This window comes from Poecilia latipinna, unplaced genomic scaffold (assembly GCF_001443285.1).
Source record: "Poecilia latipinna isolate Pla-1442-1.1 unplaced genomic scaffold, P_latipinna-1.0 Scaffold1382, whole genome shotgun sequence".
NCBI lineage: Eukaryota > Metazoa > Chordata > Actinopteri > Cyprinodontiformes > Poeciliidae > Poecilia > Poecilia latipinna.
Window position 1 is genome coordinate 79,609 of NW_015113998.1, and position 13,825 is coordinate 93,433.

Below are 13,825 nucleotides of genomic sequence, written 5' to 3' on the forward strand. Positions count from 1 at the left end.
AAATGCTTGTAAGGCACTGTAATTTTGACATCTATGGTCATGCTCTGAAGCATTAAAAATAGGGCAAGGTTTAAGAACCATGGCTAGTTTGGTGGAAAATCTGTAATACACAACAAGAGGACAAGAGGAACCACATGTCCCCTTGACAAATATATTCATATAAAAAAAACAAATAAAAAAAACATCAAAAAACGTAAAAGGAACTGAGGGAAGGCTGCAATGGATCCCATTTGTGCAAAAACCAGGTGTTTCAACATCTCCTTTCCATTAAGGGCAGTCAGTCACCGGGTGGCCAGTATGGAAATAAGATGGTGTACTGTGACACATGTGTTTGCTTCCTATTCATAGAGCCCGGTCTGAAATAGATGTGGTCTCGACTCAGCTGTGTTTATTGGACAGAGTTTGCACTGGTGCAGTTCCCCACGTGTCAGGTTGTCAAGATGAAGGGGGAGCAGAGGAAAGTCAGGGGCAGAGAGGCCAAGTAAAGTGAGAGAAAATAAGTTTGGGCGTCTTTTTCACACTTTTTACATTTTTAAAAAATCTGCTTAATTGCTGACAACTGAAGAAAATCTTTTTTGTTTTCTTTTTCCCATTTTAAGCAATATAAAAAAACTCCAAAAGAACTTGGCATTGCAGACCTGTGCTTTTATGGATGAGCATATAAAATCCCAGCATAAAATAGAAGTATACTGTACATGCTCACATGTGATAGCAAAATATATGGACTGGGAGTTAAAATCTCATTCTTTAGGCATCTGGCCCTGCATCTATGTGCACATTTTACTGTAGTCAGAAAAGCTGTTTGGCTCAGTCATCGGCCAAGGAACCACATGTGGAGTAGCCCGGGTCCATCTCTCTACAAAAAGTTGGTCATAATGCTGTAGAACAAACCAAAGCTACAGGGTTTATAGAATATTGCCATAACAACAACCGCCTTAAGCAGTCCCATTTTAGCTGTTGATCACCTAGTTTATATCTGTGTCAGGCTTTTGTCTGGCCCGCTGAATGGGTTCCCACTTTTTCTCTTGCTCTCCGCTCCACTACATATCTGTGTCAGCACTCGTGAGTGTGGGGGAAGCCCTGCTGAGGAGGTGAAAGGGTGTCAGCGAAGAAAAGAGGAGGCAAGAAAAGGAGGGTATTTACTGGGTGTTGGGAGGGTCACCCCCACCTGGCAGCAAAGGAATGACTCATTAGAGAGGCTGGGCTCTAATAAAAGATTTGTCTGTCTTCACATCAGCCTCGCTGTCACGGCTCTCTCCTTGTCTGGAATTTTGCAGATTCCACCGTCACTTTCCCTCCGCTGCTTCTCGTGCTCCGTGTCAGATTTTTATCTTGATGGTAAATTTGCAAAATGTTTAACCTGGAGGCTCATAACCTGAAGAGCATAACCGGGCAATGGCTCAGTGTATGCAGTGCAGAACAGCAGTAAAAGACGGATGTACAGAAGAGGGCGGGAGCATTCACACGCCTTCAGTTTTGTCACGTCTTTTCATGTTACAGCCACAAACCTCGCAACATTTTATGAAGACTTTATGTGCTAGAGCGTCACAGAATAATGCATAGAGAAGAACGAAACTAATACATGTTTTGCAATATTATTCCCCACACACAATTTAAATGCGTGCCGTGCAGTTGTCCTCAGCCCACTTTACTCTGATGCCCCCTAATAAAATCCAGTGAAGCCAATTGCCTTCAGAAACCTACTTGAGGTTTCTTGTCACATAATCAGTAACACACTAAAACAGATTTCACTCCAAACTAAGATGCTACTCCTGTCTTCCAGAGGAGATTTCGGGAACCAACAAAAATGAAAACTTTCCCTCGATGCAGGTATATAAACAATTGCTCTTAATCTCACCGGTGAGCATTGTGGAGCTCTGTGGGGTAGCATTAGTGTTTATTAAAGCACACTCTAGTGTCACATGCCTCCACCCGGATCGAATGTCACAGCTCTGTAATCCGATCTCCTCTCCTCTCCCAGCGGGCTGCAGATGCCGTGCTCTCCGGAGCAGCGTGAAGAGAAGGTCCGGCATCTGGAAAGGAAGTCGAATCAAAACGAATTACCGTGGTTTATTTGCACACCCCTAACACTGTCATTAACATCCCTGAAGGAACACGTGTCCTCACTCCACGATTTATGCTTTTTTTTCAAACTCTTTTTATTGTGTTCAGAGCAGCACAGTTTGAGTCCCGTTCCGGCATTGTTAGGACTTATTTTTTTTCCATCAAAAGGTTAAGTGTCTATTTGTTGATTTTAATTTCTCTTTCTTCCCATAACTTTTACTCCCCGTGGGTCTTCTGCAGCTTTCCTGTGAGGTTTGCTGCCAGTGACACGAGGTTCTTCGATCTGTGTGGCCTGACTCTGTTTTTCCCTAATCCAAACCATCATGCCCATGTGTATTCTATCACAACTTCCAAAGCATTTAAGAATAAACTCCAGGTAACAGGAACAAATTAATTAATTCCTTTTTCTCCCCCTCTGGAGTGTGAAGCTTGTTGCCTCTTATAATTGTACAGGCTGGTTTTCTGGTCCAAAGTTGTGCTCACTATATAAACCTGTTCAAATTGATCTGTGCCTGAGTGCTATTAGCTGCTTTTATTGACCCATCGTTCATCATACCTTACAGCCATGGTGGAAACCTCAGACCACAAAATAGCATAATGCCGTCCAATGGATCTGCTGGGAGGTCGTCCTCCTTAATGTCTTGAGTTTTCTCTTCATAAACTTGGGCAACTTTGCTTACAGAGCAACAAAGAAACAAAGGGAACATAAGAATATTATGCTGTTGTTGTTCTTTTGTGTTTCGTGACTTGACATTGTAAACTCGACTGCTTCTTGTAAAAATACTGGGGGATGAAAATAAAAAGCAAAAAAAAAAAAAAGCAGTAACCTTTTATCCTTCCACATGCCAAGCAGAGATGTTGCAAACATGAGACAGCACTCTCACAAATGGCTGCAGTTTAGCTGACCTCAGCCTGGACCTCTGTTTACTGACCAGTGGAAAAAAAAAAAAGGTTCCCATGGATGTGTTGCTCCGGCTTGTGACTGACTAACCAATGTTAACCGAACCAGTCCTGTTGCTACACACAAACCTCCACACCTATTGGCATGTCTGCTGAAAATGTGTTTAAAAAAAAGTTGAAGTACATTAATCTGTTATTGCAGCATCAACACACAAAATTGCAATTAAACAAAAAGTGTAATTTATGTATTATCTTCTGAATCACTACTTGAGGTTTCTTGTAGCGTTGAAAAGGTAAATGTGAAGCATTTTTGTGATTTAAAGTATTTACTTTTTTTAATTGATCAGGACATCAATTACCTGTTATGTAATTGATCACTTCCTGTTTCTCTGGGGTATAAACAGACAAGACAAAAAAAAAAAAAAATTTTTAGGCACTTTTCAAAATGAGAAAGACAAGAGAACATGCTAGTCAGAGCTACTCTCAGAGCAATAATCATACAATTTGGGAGTAAAAAAATAAGGGTGAATGAGGACACAAAATGATGTTGTAACCACAGAGTGAGGAGGAGGATGATAAGGGAACCTTGTGGTTTTCAAACTGCAGTAAAGTGACTTTTTGCACGCAAATCTTTACTAAAAACTGTCAGATGACATAAGAATGTCGGGAAAATATATTTCTGTCCTACCATCACAAACTTAAACACGGAACATTTTATTTCACGGAAATACAATTTCTGTGGGGTGTAACTTTATTTAAGCTATCAACATTTTACCTATTTTTGATCTTCTTGCAGTCCATCTGTGGCTTAAAATTAAATATTGATAATGTTTTATACTTTGTTGGACCAGTGCCTTATGTAGTAACACTGTAACAAAGTGAGAGAACACAAGTTGAATTTTGTCATACCAGTCTTTATTTCTTATCTACAAACATACTTGATTTTTTTTTTTTTGTAAGATAATAAAGGCCAAGTTAATCCTTAATTATGAGAAGTGCTGACTGCTTTGTATTATTGCAAAAGTTTTACTTTGGTTTGCAGTTACACACAATAATACGATTTTGTGATTGGAGTAAAATCGCCAAACTAAATGTAATATTTTCAGCTCCCTTTCCTGGATCATTGTTTCCTGTCGTTGACATAGCAAAATGTCGGATCCATATTTCAGCATCTCTTACATTAAAGCTGTTGATTTTACTGTGGATTACAATAAAAATTTTACACATGCGTCACAGTAGTGTGTAAAAGATCCTCCTCCTGTACTTTTAGGTTGACACATCTAGCAGAGAAAGTAAACAGAGTTTAATTTACACCAGTCTGCGTGAGGTTTTGCTCCCCAGTGGGGTCCTTGTGGGTTTCCTGGCTGTGCTTCGGATTTGGTTTATGTGTTCCGCCTGCTGCGCGATGCATGAGCAGTGGTAGTCATCCTGTTCATTTTATAGCACTCCCTGGAACCGAAGGCATGTGAACAGATGAGCAACTAAACATTTTAAAGAGTTTTCAAGATGTAAAATGAAAAAGGCAATGACTGAAAGGCAAACAATTTCTCACAATTTGTTAGATGTCAAACAATGAGGGATGTGGACAGGTTTGCAGTTCAGATTGGCATACAAATATAAATAAAAAGCAACCGATGACTCAGAAAATTGAAACAGGGATCTGGAAATTGTTGGAATAGGATTCACAGAACTTCAGTATCTGTAAAGCAACACAGTGCAGATTTACTTCTTTTTTTTTTTTTTAAGTTGTCTTGTTAGGAGTTGCTTAAACATCATCAAAGCCATGAGCTGCCTGAGGACATGAACTCACCACAACAGCTTTTTATTCGCAGCACATTCATGTGGATAGAAACTTTACTATAATATTTATGACTGTTCTGTTAATAAATAATTGAATGCTGTACCTCTCCAGCTGTACCTACTGTAATGCTCTATTATACTAGAGTCTATTGTTGCACAAGGATGATGCATCAAAAGAACCAGATGCTGGAAAGTCATTTCGCTGCACTTGGTTCTAATAAAACTGAGCATGATGCTCATCAAAATTATATACTAATTTTGATTATGTCATAATCTTTCTAACATCACTAAGAAATTGTGCGGTTTAGTCATGACCAGTCACCAACTTCAAGTTACACCAAAAGACCACATTTTCAAACTTGCTCTTAAAGCTTATTTCACAGTTTTGCACTTTAAACCATGTTCAATCTTGTTAATGTTATTCTAATTTTTATCAGTGATTTACAGTATTATAACGAGCCAAGATACAATCAAGCTGGCCAGAAACATAACCTGGTCAAATATGCATCTACTATATTTGTAAGGTTCACCGTTTAAACCAAAACGTAAAACTTGAATCTTTGAAAATGTTGTGCTGTATCATGTGTAAATTAAAACTTCAGGCTGGATATTTCAAAACATCAGTTACTAACCTGTTAATGTCGAGACTGTTATTAGAACAATCACTGCTTATGTGTGTGTCAAAATAAAAACTTTCATAAAATTCATTTTAGTTACAAAAATCAATATTATGACAATATATGTGCGAACACCAGCAAAAATAATTGTTCCATTTCATCATGGCAAAAAAAAAAAAAAAAGATCACCATAGCTAAATATTGCAGGTTTTACTCAATCTAATTCATTGCAATGTGCTTTGTTACATTATCATATTCAGATGCCAACGTATATTATTTAGCTCAGTCCTAATTATAGTAATACACTGTCCATTTTTTTTTATTTTTTTATTTTTATAAAACCAATTAAGTCATTTTATGTATTTTAAAATTTTTGCTTGAATTTTACCACACTGGAACAGTGGTAGTTTTGCTGAAGGTTAATATACCCTCACAATCTCATGTCGGTGTGATGAAGAATCAGCAGCATCACTGGAGGCTGGAAGATGAAAACAACAGTTGAAATGCTAGTCGTATGTTTTTGCGTGTGTAAAGTTACATGACTGTCACAGTTTGTTTATTCAGCTATTCTGGCTTTAATAGGTGAAATCACATTAAAATCAGCCGGGCTGTTTCATGTCTTCCTTTGTTCTCTGAGCTCGCTCTTGCCCAATGCCAGACTATATGGTGAATGTTGTAAGAGATTGAGACTGAAGTTTTTAGTATGGTTTCATATGCACGTTGATTGGGGACCCAAACATTTCCTGTGGATAAATAAGCTCCCAGGTTTCTTCCTAAATAAGGAAATGGAGAGGGCCCGTTCTTTTGGGTGCATATCTGTGCCAAGTGGTATGGAACTAATCTCCACTGAGTTATTTCTCATTAAACACAGGCCTCTGGGAGGAACATCAGTGTGTGGACTGTGGACGGGGACAGTGAAGGAACTGTCTGTTCCTGCAGATGGGCTTCGTTTAATGCGAGGCACGAATAACTTTCTGACAGTTTTATTGCAGTCCAAACTACATGGCTAAGTAGAGATGCACAAGCCCTTTGTACAAACGCAACAAAGCTGTACATGGAAGAATTTGTCTGTTTCGTTGTTGCTGATTGACGGACTCACAGGGAACCCATTGGTGGGATACAGTCGAACTCAACAGCAACCCAAGTGTTGATTCATGTGCCAAGCAGAACCATCCCAGACTCCTCAGCAATGTTCGGTGTAATTTTTTCCGCTGACTGATTAATGACCAGTGTCCACGTGGACACTGAGCAGTCGCAACAGTTTAGAAGAAAAGGAACACTGATTAAAGTTGGGGTTAAGTATCACCACAAATCAAGCTCGCTTTTTGTTGTGAAGGTGCGATGAGTAACCCAGAGTTATTACTGTGTTCTTCCACTTCACTGATCCGAGAGTTTGTCTGTTTGAAGATCCCCTAATCCAAACTTCTAGTCGTCTTCCTGTGGTTCAGAGCAATAGAGCTGGCTATACTGTGACCTCCAGGAGGGAGTAGTGTTATTTTAAAACCTTGTGGCATTAGGGTAATGCCTAGTATAAGATGTGTTTAGTCTTGATTTATTAAATATGTGTAGTATGTTTACATTTTTATACTTTTATGCTCCTCAGTTTTATAACCCCGTGTATAATAACATTGCAAGAGATTTTAGTGATAAAAAGTGAGCCAAAAAAAAAAAAATGCAACCACAAAGATGTGTCAGTTTTATGGCATGTTTTAAAACTACAATGTGACCCCAACTTGCACAGTTAGGGGCCTCAAACTGAAAAGTTCCAGTCAGGCTTCCTTCCTGTTATTTACAAAGACATAAATCACCAACATCACACAGTTTGGCCCTGACAGTACCTCTGGAGTTGCAGAATTTATTCCTCGAGGATGCTGCAGCCAGTGATTCAGGGTGACTTCCCCATAAAGACTAGTACTCATCTACTCAAGAGGGAGCCACACAAAGCCCTGAACGCAGAACATATTAAGATCTTAAAATTTGGAGCAAGATGTACCGTTGTACGGTATCAGGTGATACCGTTGTAAAGCTGTGCAATATTGGTATGAAAAATGAATTAAAACAATACTCTCCAACCTCATACAGGTGAGGTGCATCTCATTAGATTAGGATACTGTGAAAAATGGGGTTGAGTAATTTATTCCAAAAAGTTAAACACAGCTTATAGATTCATTGAACACAGCATAATATAGTCTAGGTGTTCTTAGAGTGCAAACAATAATAGAAAGTTTAGTGAAAGGAAAATGTGGGGTAAGAAATTCCTCTGACAACAGGGCTAACAGTCCTCTCATTGGTACAGTTTATATCATTCTATATGTAATGTATCTGTGTAATATAAATGCAGAATAAGTTCAGATGACCTCAGAGGCGCCTTACTGAGATCAGTATGTGGTAGTCTTAATATTTAATGGTGTTTTTGCACAAAGTTTCAATTTCAAACAACTGAACCTATTTTGTTTTTAAGTGAAAGAAAGTATTTTACCCTTCTTTCAGCCACCTGACCAGCAGTGTGAGGCAACAGGTTAGTAAGGGACATTACCCAATAAAGACAAAGGAAGCTAATCGCTTTGGCACTTCATCATACCCCTTCATTATGACTTTAATGCAAAAGATTAGTATTATGAACATTTTCTTACTGTAATTTTTACTACCAGAAAGTCAAAAAAAGGAAAAAGCTTTAAGTTTAGCCAAAATACTGCACCAAGATTTCTGATGAACATAAATTTGAGACATTTTATTTCTCCTAATTCACTTTTTCTTCATTGACTCCCTGTTAAATTGCGAGTACGATTTAAAAATCTCACATACTCAATCATCAAGCTCAGTCTTATATCAGAAATCTGTTTGTTCCGTATGTTCCCACCACAGCACTTTGCGTTCAGACTGTAGATTTATTTGTGGCCCCGAACGTTTCTAAGAGTAGCACATTTTACCTTATTAGATTAGTGGCATGGCGGTGCATGTTCGTTTCAGTCAACAAACTGGACAGGCTTTGACAATTATACAGAGACAAAGATCATCAGTCGTTTCTGCTCAGCAATTGACAATGCAGAAGCCCTCATAACAACAGACTTTTCTGAAAAAATAGGTTACTATTTTAGCATCGTGACTCAGTCTGCACGTTGTCACAGTGCCAGCAGAGGGTTTTTACTGAGTGGAAGGCTTCATGTGTGTTATGAAATCTGTTGCGTGTCACTGGAAATCCTCTCAGAGACATCAAACTTTGAGTTTTTACTTTGTCTGGTTGAGCGTGTAGAAGCATAAAGTGTCTGGCCACAAAACTGGCAGGCGTAGCGAACCCTGGCCCTGTCTTTGTCTCAGTTCATCAGCTGAAGGGATTTAGTCTTCAGCTCACACAGCCAACAGCAATAATGAACAGGAGACTGTTGCTCTGCTGTCCCAAATGTATCCAGTCAACAGTGTGAATTTCTCACTCTAAAGTTTTAGTCGAGAGCAGTTTTTCTCTAAATTATTTATGCTTTGTGTAGAGACTGTATTTGTCGCAGCACTATTTGTTTCTCTGTTGTTGTAGATGATGTTAATTTGGATGTGACAGGGGGGAGAGATGAAAAAGAAGAGCCACTGCAGAGTTTACTAAGGACTGAACAATCTGACCTGCAGCTGCTCTGCATTAAACTGCAATGCACTGCATGCTGCTGTGTCTGCAACAGCAACTGGCAGGTTTTGCTGAGTCAGAGAGTGTTCACACAGCAGTGATGAGTAAGCCACTTTCCTGGTGCTCAACACTGCCACTCCCTGGCGGATCCTGCAGACTGCACAGAGTCAAGGATTGTCAGAGGATCTGCAGAAAAAAATGTCATCATTTGAACCATCTCCTCAGATGTATCTTTACTGCTCAGTACAGTTTCCATAACTGATAGATACATGACTTGTTTCTTAGTCATTGTGGTGGCTAGTGGTCAAAGCTTATTCCGTGATTATTATTATTATTATTATTATTATTATTATTATTATTATTATTATTATTATTATTATTATTATAGTAAATTGCAGATTGGTCCTTGTTAGTAGGCAGCATTCTCTGTTCACTAACTCTCTGCAGATGTTGTCTGAGCTTCTCCTACTGTTTTTATGCCTTCTTCGTTCCCCTTGTGGGAAAGTTTTCGTATTTAGCTGCTTGAGTCCAATATTGTGTGCATTGCATTCACATGAGGAAGTGATTTATGGGAATATCATCTTGTAGTGTACAAGATGATATTCCCATAACGCATGGTGTTTAAAGAGAAGTCAGCTCTCCCAGTCCCCTCTCCTGATAATGTTGCTGTTAACCTTTCTCTTCTTTTTTTCTTTCCTCACAGAAAAACTCTATAACTCCATAGGACGGGAGCTGCGGAGGGCACTTTTTTCGCTGAAGCAGATTTTTCAGGTAATTCTTCAGTATTTGTTAGTTCTTTGACAGTGCATTGAGAATGTATTCACACCTCTTGAGCTTTTCCACACACAATTGGCCATGCTTGCCATCATACGTTTTAGGTTGTTTTATTCAAATTGTGTGCTGTTTTATATATTTTTACAAGCAAAAATTTGCCATTGCTTATTTATTCAGTCCCTTCTACTCTTAATGCCGTTAGAGGAAATTTAATGGAACCAGTTGCCTTCAGAAGTCATCAATTAAAATTAGGTAGTCTAATTAAAATTAGGTAGGTAATTAGGTAGGTAATTAGGTAAAATTAGGTAGGTAATTTAATCTCAGTATAAATGCGGTTGATCGATTAAACCCTCTGAGGTTTGGTTGAGAACAAAACATCTCACAATGCAGTAATGTTCAATATGTCATCTGAAAATGGAAAGACTATGGGTCAATAGCAAACCAAGGAAGACATCACCAGGTGTTTAAAATGTCTGGTGACTTTAAGTGTCTCATGACACTTAAAGTCACTTAAATTGTTGAGCGTTATTCAACAAAGAAGCCACAAAGGGTTCAGGGAACTCCGATGGATCGGATCAGATAGGGCAGTCCTGTGGAAGACACAGCAAACGTGTTAACGACAGAGATCTGGTGAGATGAGACAAAAATTGAACTCAATTAACTCGCATGCAAAACACTGTGTGACAGAAAAATAAAACCCTGAACACACCATCAACCAAGGCCTCATGGTGTGAGGATGCTTTTTTTTCAGCAGGACAAGAAAAAAACTGGACAGAGTTGATAAGAGTTTGAAGGTGAACCTTCAAGCTAGGTTAGACTTTCACCTTGAGGCAAAACAACAACATTCAGATCTAGAATGGTCCATCCATGTACTCAAAGGCCAGGCCTAAGTCCTACTGGGAAAAATATACTTTATGTTTATGGCTGTCTCCATTCACTCCGACTGCACATGAGTTATGTTGTGAAGAAGAATGGACTAGATGTGCAGAGGTAGGACAGACATTCCTAAAAGACTTGCAGCTGCAGTTGCAGGCAAAATAGATCTTTCAAAGTATTCAATCAGGGATGGAATAGGAAAGTACGGAATGCTTTTACAAGTTATTTGGAGAAACAAGAATTAAATTATAAAAGCCATTTATCTGATTTTCTCCCACTTCACAATTGTGCACTACTTTGTGTAGATCTATTACACATAAAATCCCAGTGAAACATGTTTTCTGGCTTTAATCTGACAAAAATCTGAAAAAAGTTCTTTGCAAAGCACAGTTAGAACATTTCCCTTTAACTTAAATCTCGCAGGATCCCATCGCCGTCCACAGCGCTTCGCGTTTGCAATTTTTGCAGCGGTTCGTGCTCACCCATTAAAATGCAAGAGATATATGTGGTGTGAAAACATTATTCAGTGAACACTCACACTTGGACACAGTACTGCTTTTGTAAGGCAGAGTTGTGCTGCTGAGAGTCTGCCTTCGTGGCAGCTGCGGACCTTTTGAGGTCTGGTTACGATATGGGAACAAAAGCAACAGACGCTTCGACCGCACCGGAATAGATCAGAATGCCTCAAGTTTCCTCGCTATGGTTACCTCCATCGAATATCCGAGGGATGTTATTAACGCTCGTGAAATCCGCTCATTTCAGAAATGATGTGCATATGTCTGTTTCTTCAGTGGACTTCTGTATATTTGGAGTCTGTACCAAGTGACTGCAGTCTCCGTCGGTGATATATGGTAAAGATGTTCTGGAAGCACTTAGACCTGCTCCAGGGACGCAAGAAGCCCTGACCACCCCGCAGTGTTTATTGCTACCTTCCTCCCCTTCCCATCTGAACAGTAGAATGTATAAGAAAGCGATAAATCCTGCAGAAAACCTGATGCTGGGTCTTAAATAATGCAGTCACCAACAGGTGTGAGAAACACAGGTGGTTTTACCATCAGTAACAAAATACAAGCTAAGTTTGCGATGTGAAACCGAAACGGATCCAATTCAACCAGCTGCCTTAGTTATTGTATGTGTTGTACATATATATATATATCTTGATACCTGTGTAGGGTCTGGTTCAAAATAGTGTTCCTGGTCACCCTGTTTTACACCACACACGCAAATTTGAACTGAAAATGTTTCTTTTTTTTATCAATATAAAGTGTTTATTAATATGCAAATAATTGCAAATGCCACAATTGTAATTAAACTCAACTTTTGTTGCATAGGCTTTTATTTTCGAGTGTTACAGTAAATGGGATTCATTTTTTTTAGAATTCCTCTCGTAAAAAAACCTGAAAGTAAGCCGTGTATTATTTTCCATCGTCTACACTTTTATACACTACTTTGTGCTGGTGCGTCACTTAAAATCCCAATACTATAGTGACTGTGAAAAAGAGGGTAGTTTATGTCCACTGGCTGAAATCTATGTCTATGCAGACATATTGTGACTGATAAATAACTCATCTTGAATAGCTTCCTTTTTTCCTTGTTCTTTCTTTTCAGGATGACAAAGATTTGGTTCACGAATTTGTGGTAGCTGAAGGACTGACGTGTTTGATCAAAGTGGGCGCTGAAGCGGACCAGAACTACCAGAATTACATCCTCAGGGGTACGTACACCAGTAAACTAACGATGCTCCTTCCTCTTACCTCGCCACGAGGATGTTTCTAATCAGCCCTGTAACAACTTTTTCTTTCCATAAACCCATCAAGAGCCACATGTGTGTATATAAACTATGTAAATTGATGATTCTGCTTGATGACCCTCTTGCACAGACACACACACACACGCAGAGTTAAAGCACATAAACACACTCGAGTGTGTGCTGCAGATACCATGGTTCGGTTAGACCAAATGTAGCAGCTGCCTAATTTATGGCTCCCATGATGGGGAGGTGAAAGATAATTTGTGCGGAGGCTGAAGAGGTGAAGGACACCCTGTCCGTGGATACTTGAAGACCACAGCTTTCATTCTAAAGTCACTACCATTTAACAGCCTGCTGTGAAAAAAGCAGGTCACACATGCTTAAGTGTCTAATAAAGTTCTGCCAGGATATTACAGATCATAAAACTAATTCCACTTTGCCTTCTCTCTCTTTCTTTCCGTCTCTCCATTTATTGTATTTGTCTTTGTTTTATTGTCACTTTTTTGTCATGATTACGCTGATCTTTTAGACTGTGCTTTATTAACTATGTAGGTTTGATATTGGCTTAATATGAGCTTATGCCAAATGTTTTCCATCACATGGGTCAGACACCTTTCACAGTGTTTTTCACCCCCGTGTTGCACATTTCACTTAAATGCGATACCCGCAAGTTTATTAGAGCTATTTTGCAGCCCACTCATTATTGATACTTTTTTGTCTGCTACCTGTAGGATAGTATATAGATCTATTTTATTTAATTTTATGTGAAATATTCTTTTATATTGTGATAATGATAAATGCTTCCTACATATATCATAGTTCTTTCAGACAAATTTGAAACAGATGAAATTGTGCTGGCAGCTTAACCTTTATGAAAAGAAAAGAAAAAAACGGGGGGATTTGAAACTGGTCTCAAAAATTCTGATCAATTCATCTCAATTATTCTCAGTTCATCTCATGACCCGGGCTGCCTCTCCAGAATCGGATCTGAAATGGTTCAGGCTTCATCTGAGTTGGCTCACGTTCAGACTCATAAATCATAGCGGGCAAAATGACACAAAACACGATGGAGGATGAAAACAGCTGGCTTTTGGAAACTAACTTATCCACAAACACAAGTTATTACTGAAGTTTGGCTGAAGATTGTGAGACCACCTTCCTTTGGGCTATTCAAAGAAAAAAAAAGTGAAACATCTTGTCACATTCCAACCAAACGTTAATATGCTGTTCTGGGATTTTATGTGACAGTCCAAGAAAAATAGTCCATAACAAGTCCGTAACAAAATCAGACATTATTTTCATATTTTTACAAATAAAAACCTGGAAAGCATCCTACGCATTTAATTTCCTACCCATATGTAAACTTCTGTAAGTTTCTAACCCTAACTAACTTCTAAAGTTTACTTTAGAAGAAACTTTAATCCAAATGCA

At 38.8% G+C, this 13,825-nt stretch overlaps 1 protein-coding gene across 5 annotated transcripts in view; it reads left to right on the forward strand.

Moving 5' to 3' along the window:
• LOC106962181 (FH1/FH2 domain-containing protein 3-like) overlaps nucleotides 1–13,825 on the forward strand; it is a 110,683-nt gene that overhangs the window by 54,553 nt on the left and 42,305 nt on the right. For all 5 annotated transcript variants that reach the window (XR_001427920.1, XM_015056415.1, XM_015056416.1 and 2 more), the window contains exons 4-5: nucleotides 9,698–9,765; nucleotides 12,253–12,358. Coding sequence is in view for 4 of the 5 variants with exons in the window: in XM_015056415.1 (XP_014911901.1) it covers nucleotides 9,698–9,765; nucleotides 12,253–12,358 (174 nt within the window). In the remaining variant the exon portion in view is untranslated. The remainder of the gene's footprint in view (nucleotides 1–9,697; nucleotides 9,766–12,252; nucleotides 12,359–13,825) is intronic.